Source organism: Nematolebias whitei, chromosome 3, assembly GCF_014905685.2.
Source record: "Nematolebias whitei isolate Nwh7 chromosome 3, NemWhi1, whole genome shotgun sequence".
NCBI lineage: Eukaryota > Metazoa > Chordata > Actinopteri > Cyprinodontiformes > Rivulidae > Nematolebias > Nematolebias whitei.
The window spans coordinates 14202539-14209490 of record NC_056500.1 but is presented as its reverse complement, the minus strand read 5'-3'; the positions used below and the strand labels follow the sequence as shown (position 1 = coordinate 14209490).

Below are 6952 nucleotides of genomic sequence, written 5' to 3'. Positions count from 1 at the left end.
AATTCATTATGCAATGAATAAAGCTAACTTTTTTTATTTAATAATTACAAAATGAATGCACTTTGTTGGTTGCATTGCACACCTGATTGAACTGGTGTACTTTAGATGTCAACAGATGCTCATTAATATATGTCCACAGTTCGTTGCAACGCTAGTTTTACTGAAATAAACTGTTTTAAATTAGCTCAGAGAAAAGCAGTTCTGTTCAAGAATCATTTAAATATTCAGAGTAATGTGTAAAAATATCTTGAAAGCCATTATGTATTTATTTCTTCCTCTTTTAATATTGCAACGCAATAAAAGTAGAAGTTCGTCTTCAGATACATAGATAAGAGTAAAAGAATGAGAACGTGTTTGATGGAAAATAAAGTTTGTACAAAGTCAGTAAAGCTGTTACTCAAGAGCACTTTAACGGATTACAAAAAAAGTTTGCTGTCTTGAAAGGAAAGATTAAGAGAATAAAAAATGGCTCAAAACATATGAACATTAATGTACTGTTTTATTTTATTTTTTAGTTTTTTTTTTAGTTTTTAGAAATTTCCTGAAAACTTATGTCCACCTAGAAATACCACGAAGAAATGAAATTCTAGATGAAAAACATCAATTCATTTCAGGTGCCACAACCACATAGCTTATTTTAAAATTAATTAAATAGATTTTACATTTTGTTAATGATTACTGCACAACATTTATTTGAATGTAACATTATTTTTTATCATTCTGTTGAGATTCTGTTAAAATTTTAACTGGTTTTGGAAGAATTTGAACATTCAAGCATTATTTTATTTAAAATATGCACATCTAAATTGCAGATAAACCAGATTATTTTAAAGCCATGCTGTGTTGGTAAAAGTTTAGTGGTGCTTTTTGTAGTGGATTTATTCCTAATTCTTGGCATATATTTTTCAGGTGGGCAGTTATTCATAATAATAATAAAAAAGATCAAGATTTTCTTCTGCAGTTTATCACCACCACTGATATATCATCTAAATTATTTTGGCAAATTGATACAGTATATGCAATTCAATTCAAAAATACTTTATTAATCCAAAAGGGAAATTATTTTATATTATATTATATATATTTATATTATTTTATATATTTTTAATTTTTATATTACTTTTTAAAATTAAATTATGACACTTTTCAGATGAGCAATGTGCTTCACATGTTTTAAGTTTATGTTTTACTATATCATTATATGATAATGATATAGTAAAAATATGGTTTGCAAATAATGCCATTCAGTTTTCACTTACCAAATGGGATTTTATTTTTCTGCAGAAAAAGTGTAGAATTTTTAATCCATCCCCCAAAAAATTCCTAATATTGAGCTTTGAACACTTCTATTAATTGTAGAATATTATCAAATCTGTTCATTTTTATTGTGAAAAGAAAACCATTAGACAATATAAAATATCAATAGTTAATAAATTACATTATATTTATGCAAGATAATCTAATATGTCTATTGCTTGACAGGTCAACATGTCAGCTCCTTGAACACTTCTAGCTCCTCAGCAAAACAAACAAGCAAACAAACAAAAACAGTAAGCAAACAGCTCAGTCTGAGCAGAAGGTGCTGTGAAATAATTCAATTTAATTCAGTTTATTTATACAGCACCAAGTCACAACAGAAGTTGTCTCAGGGCACTGAACAGAAACATTCATTCATAAAAATAATAATTAAACATGATTTATCTGAGGAGCAGACTGCTTTGAGATTAACTCTATCACAGAACTCTCATCTTGAGCATGAAGGCGACAGTGGAAAGGAAAAACTCCTTCATGAGGAGTTTTGTATTGAACGCTATTTGAATCCTTCATGAGGAAGAAACTTTTAGCAGAACCAGGCTTAGGACAAGCGGCCATCTGCTTCGACCAGCTGGGTTTGGTAGGAACAGATACACAATAACAGGTCAAGAATTGCATATTAAGATAGAAATAATATCAAATGAAAACTATTCAGTTTTAAAAATTCATTTAAGGAAATGAGGTCAATTTGTCCTCCAGTAGGCTAAGCTTAAGACAGCATAACAAGCCAATCCTAATTATAGCATTTATCAAAAAGGAAAGTCTTAAGCCCAGTCTTAAAACTGGATCATGTGCCAGATTGGAAAATATGGAACAGAAAAACAGTAATAAGGTCTATCTATATGCAATAAATATAACTATAAATATAAATACAACTGTGTATCATCAGCATAACAATGAACATTTATCCCATGTTGTTTAATAACATTACCTAATGGAAGCATATATGAGGTAAAGAGTATTAGTTCAAGCACTGAACCCTGAGGAACTCCATGACTAACTTTGGTGTATGATGAAGATTCATTATTTACATTTACAAATTGGAATCTATCAGATAGATATGATTCAAACCAATTTAGAACAGTTCCAATATCATATTCAAGTCTCTGCACTAGAATATTATGATCAACTGTATCAAATTCAGCACTGAGGTCTAACAGGACCAGTGTAGACACCTGTCCATTGTCAGAGACCATGAGAATATCACTAGTAATTGTCATCAGTGCAGATTCAGTGCTGAGGTGAGCTCTAAACCCTGTCTGAAACTCTTCAAGCAACAGTCAACCTCCCAAACAGTAAGTTGCACCCTCACACACATGAAGGAAGCTGCCTAACACAACAGGTCCCACAGAGTTTTAACACACTGAGACGACTTTTTCTTTATTCAGGTAAATGCAGGGTTGGCTTGTCTTTTACACATACAGATTTATGGCTCTCCATCCACGCAAGCTAAATTTAGAAATCCAATTCACCATCTTTGTCATTTAAACCAGGACGGAATACCAATATACGTGATGGTCCTCTTATAAACAGCACCTCTAATTCTCCTTGAAATATTAGAAGGGCATTTTGTCTCAGAGCGGCCCACGTGGGGATTCTCCAACAGTCTCGTAGAGCTTGGAACGCTGCCATGTGGCTGGGGATGCTTCATTGAGTTTAACAGTAAAAGGTAAGAAACATGCACTTGTGTAGCCCTTTACAGCTTGCACAACACGTGACTCCTTCAAACCTTAAACATGTTTCAGTCCAGAATAAATGATCGTCATTTTTGAACAGACAAACCTAACTTTTCTATTTGTCCTATGCCAAATTTTGATGTGATAATATTTTCATTAGCATTTTCTTTCCACAGCAAAAAGGAGCCTAAACACATCTGATGTGCAACCACAGCATGGCCAGCTGATGTACAGCAAATTAATGTGAACCACATTAATTTGCACATTAACAACCACACAGTAGGAAAGCCCAGGTGTTAAACTGGCCTGCCTGCACTTTAGAGATGTCTGACTCATATGATATTTGTTTTATTACTTACAAAATACAAAATGAAGAAGGAGACCCTAAATTGTTGCTTGGTTAAAACACTGTATATAGATATAAAAAAAAAATAGGACTACATATGCTTTCAAACTTTTTAAAAATTGTACATGTATATGCATATTTTATAACACTGTCAGGACTTGGCAAACATAAATTAAATTAACTGAAAATGAGCATTTTATTGAGGAAAAATATAAACTTTTAAACTGTCAAACTCACTGCAAGAATACAATTGTTGAACTGAGAGGCTTTAAGTTGTGAATGTGCTAAACTGTGTGTTCTGAAAACCAGAGCTTGCTCTCAGGGAATATCCTGCGTAACATAAATTTGTAGTTGTAATATAAATTCAAATGGGACTCAAAGATAAAATGTATTTTTGATGGAAGGGAACGTGTGCATCAGAGCTACCTTGGGTAGTTCCTCAATCTGGTTGGCATCTAGGTAGAGCTCCTCTAGAGTCCTCTCAAAACTGAAGATTTCCTTGGGGACCTGCTGAAGGCTGCAGTGAGAGTAGTCCAACACTGAGATCACTTCCTCTTCACCACGGAAACAACGGCACGGCACCAGCCGGCCAATCAGCTTCCGTTTAGTGGTCATTTCCAGACACTGCACTGTCAAGACAAGAAGACAAAAAGACATTAAATACATTTCAGAGGGTCTGCAGCCCATGTGTAAGCATCAATTGGTTTCTTATAGCGGACTTAGTCGTTGTTCCTGTTGGTTGAGTGCATGTACCCGTAGTTTGATTAGAAACAAAATCAATTACAGATTTCAAAAAGCTTTGCGGAAAAAAAACAAACAAAGGTGGCATCAAAGTGTTTCTGTAGCAGTGATTTATGGTGCAGCTTCATTAAAAATCATGAACAGTACCTTTCCCCCAAAATATTCACTTAACTGACAAAACAACTCTACAAACTGTTACTGCTGACCAATTTTAGTGCCGTGCCATGAAATAAACCAACACAAAAATGAACACTTTCACACCTCTTAGGGGGAAAAAAGTGCTAAGAATTCTTTTGAGTGGAGAAATGACTGTTCCACAGTTAAATCAGATCAAACATGTACGTAGATCAGAAAAACACTGTAGACCAAAAGATCCTGCGATAAAATGGTGACCAGCTGCTTGCACATGCTGAACTGGGATTGACTCAGGCTTTCACACCCCTGCAGATGTGTGACAGCAGAGGATTAATGGTTGGCTGAAAAGATGGTGGTATATTCCACCATAAATCATCTTAAAAAGTACAGCAATTACTGGACAACTTCATTTTCAGTATAGTTCTATACCACGGGTCTGCAACCTTTATGATAAAATGAGTCATTTTTACACCTTCATTCAATAAATTAAACGTGTCCAGAGCCTCAAAAACCTGCTACAACTGTGATTATCAACTGATGGCCCATGGGCCACTTGATTTGTTGGAGGAAATTTTGTGGGCAGTAGGGGTGACATTATAAAGCTAAAAATATCTGATGATTTTTTTATTTTAGTTTTTATTTTTATTTTTATATTTTTACAGTTGACAAATGAAAAGACTAGATTTTTGTAAAGAAAGTGAAAATAGTTTTTTGTTTTAATTAAAAAAAAAAACTGTGAACTGTGCAGATCTATGTGATTTTTTTTAAATTGTGGAGAAAATAAGTATAAAAATAAGGCAAAAAGTTATTTGCAAAAGAAATGACATGAAAACAGCTAAAACTAGTACTTCTTTTTTTTTGTATAATGGCCAATAAAATTCAATTTTATGTTAGTTTTGTTCAAAGCTTGAAAGAGTCACTGCAGTGGGACCAAATAGTCACATGTGGCTCCAGAGCTGCAGGTTGCAGACCCCTGTTCTACACTCATAGCTATCACCCACCACAAAAAGGTGAAGGTGGAGTGCTACTGTTTCCACCTTATAGCTATATGTTCTCATGAAACACTGAATGAGTTTTAAACAATCATTTACATCTACAACGGATTAACTTTTGAAATGAATGCATTTCAAGATGGCCACCATAGCAATTAGATTTTAGCTATTACAATGATTGATATAAATTGGTTAATTTTGCAAGTATTGAGTTAAAAATTAGTGTTCCACTGTCTAAAACTGACCCCCACCCCACCCCCCACCCCCAAAAGAAGAAGAAAAAAAAAGCTCCAAGTGCTGCCTGATCCCTCAAGATCTCTGTTCAAAACTTTGCCATTAGCTCCTGGAGTATACTTTTATTTGTTAGTAAAATATGTCATAAATCAGCAAATGGATTTTAATGCATCTTTCAAAAGGCAAGTGAAAAATGACATCTGTATCATTTTAACTTTCAAATCAAGATGGCAGCCACAGCCAAGTGACCTCAGAAATAACAGAAATGCCAAAACTCAGCCAACTCCTTTTGCAGATAGAGATAAAAATTGATATTTGAACATTGTCCTTAAAACATACTTTAAGCACAACACACTGCATTGTGTATTGTATTAAAGTCTTGGCATTAACTTTTTGAGCTAACCCTTTTTGTATGGTAGCTAAATGTTTTATTAACGACTGAACAGAAGAAACTCACGGTTTAAAGCTGGTGGATGCACATTGAAGATATACATATACTGATATTAGTAAACAATGCATAAAAGGTATAAGTGGTCATTCCTAATTTTGAATTAATTCGCAATAAGTTTAATGTTTTCTATACTCTTAGAAATTAGAGCAGATGGACAGATGGATGAATTAAAGCCGAAAAGCAACAAACCAAACATCAACACAGTTCAGATTTACACGGCAGTTCAGGCAGATTTTAATGCTTTTCCTGCAGGTTCTTGGCTATAATAGAAAATGTTTATAAAAACATCCCGTCTGTTTACGGTATATAAAATAAAATGCTTTATGTTCAGCAATAATGGATAGAAGTCTGAGCTCACCTCTGCTTTAGCAATTTTCACGTTGCTCAAATGAATTGTGCACATGAATCAGTGTGTTTGAATAGATTGAACATTGTGTACAACAGCGTAGTGTCCTACGTTATATAAAATTTGCTAAGCCAGAAATTTATTCTAAAGCAGCCAAACTTTTCATTTACATAGGACACACATTTAAACCCAAAGGAAATACAGTAGTTTCTGGAGAATAACAAAGAGGTCTCTGCTGATCTTAACAAAGAAACATAACGCTGACTGATCAAAAAAAAAAATGTTAATCCGCAAAACTTTTGACTCCCCAAGTCGACAATAAAATGACGTGGTTGTTGATATAATCAAAGATTTACATTTCTGACAGCTCCACACCTGCTTTGCACCCAGTTGTAAATTTGAAGAAATGTCCATCGTTGCTTAGTCCTGAGAGGAACGGGGTCACCTTTGAGTTACCATGTGGACCAAGCAATGACGGACAGCCCATCCAACAGGCAGGAGATGGGACAGTGCCCTCACATCCGTGATTAATTTATATTGTATTTTGTTAAAACAATAATTCTTATAGTCTTTAGAATTTATGTCTTCTCTGAAAATGCTGTGCTTATAATGTTTTCTTTCATTTACCAATGAATTCCAGAACTTGTCATTTTTAATTCAACACAAAGTTCATCCATCCATCCATCCATCCATCCATCCATCCATCCATCCATCCAT

The 6952-nt window shown here is 34.1% G+C and overlaps 2 protein-coding genes across 2 annotated transcripts in view; both read right to left on the bottom strand.

Moving 5' to 3' along the window:
• The window catches only part of lrrc7 (leucine rich repeat containing 7), a 45101-nt gene extending 41141 nt beyond the window's left edge, over positions 1-3960 (bottom strand). Inside the window, exon 1 of the mRNA XM_037674400.1 lies at positions 3763-3960. Within this exon, the coding sequence (XP_037530328.1) occupies positions 3763-3951 (189 nt within the window). The 5' untranslated portion in view covers positions 3952-3960. The remainder of the gene's footprint in view (positions 1-3762) is intronic.
• LOC119430652 (discs large homolog 1-like protein) overlaps positions 1-6952 on the bottom strand; it is a 381852-nt gene that overhangs the window by 168489 nt on the left and 206411 nt on the right. The gene's annotated exons all lie outside the window — the stretch shown is intronic.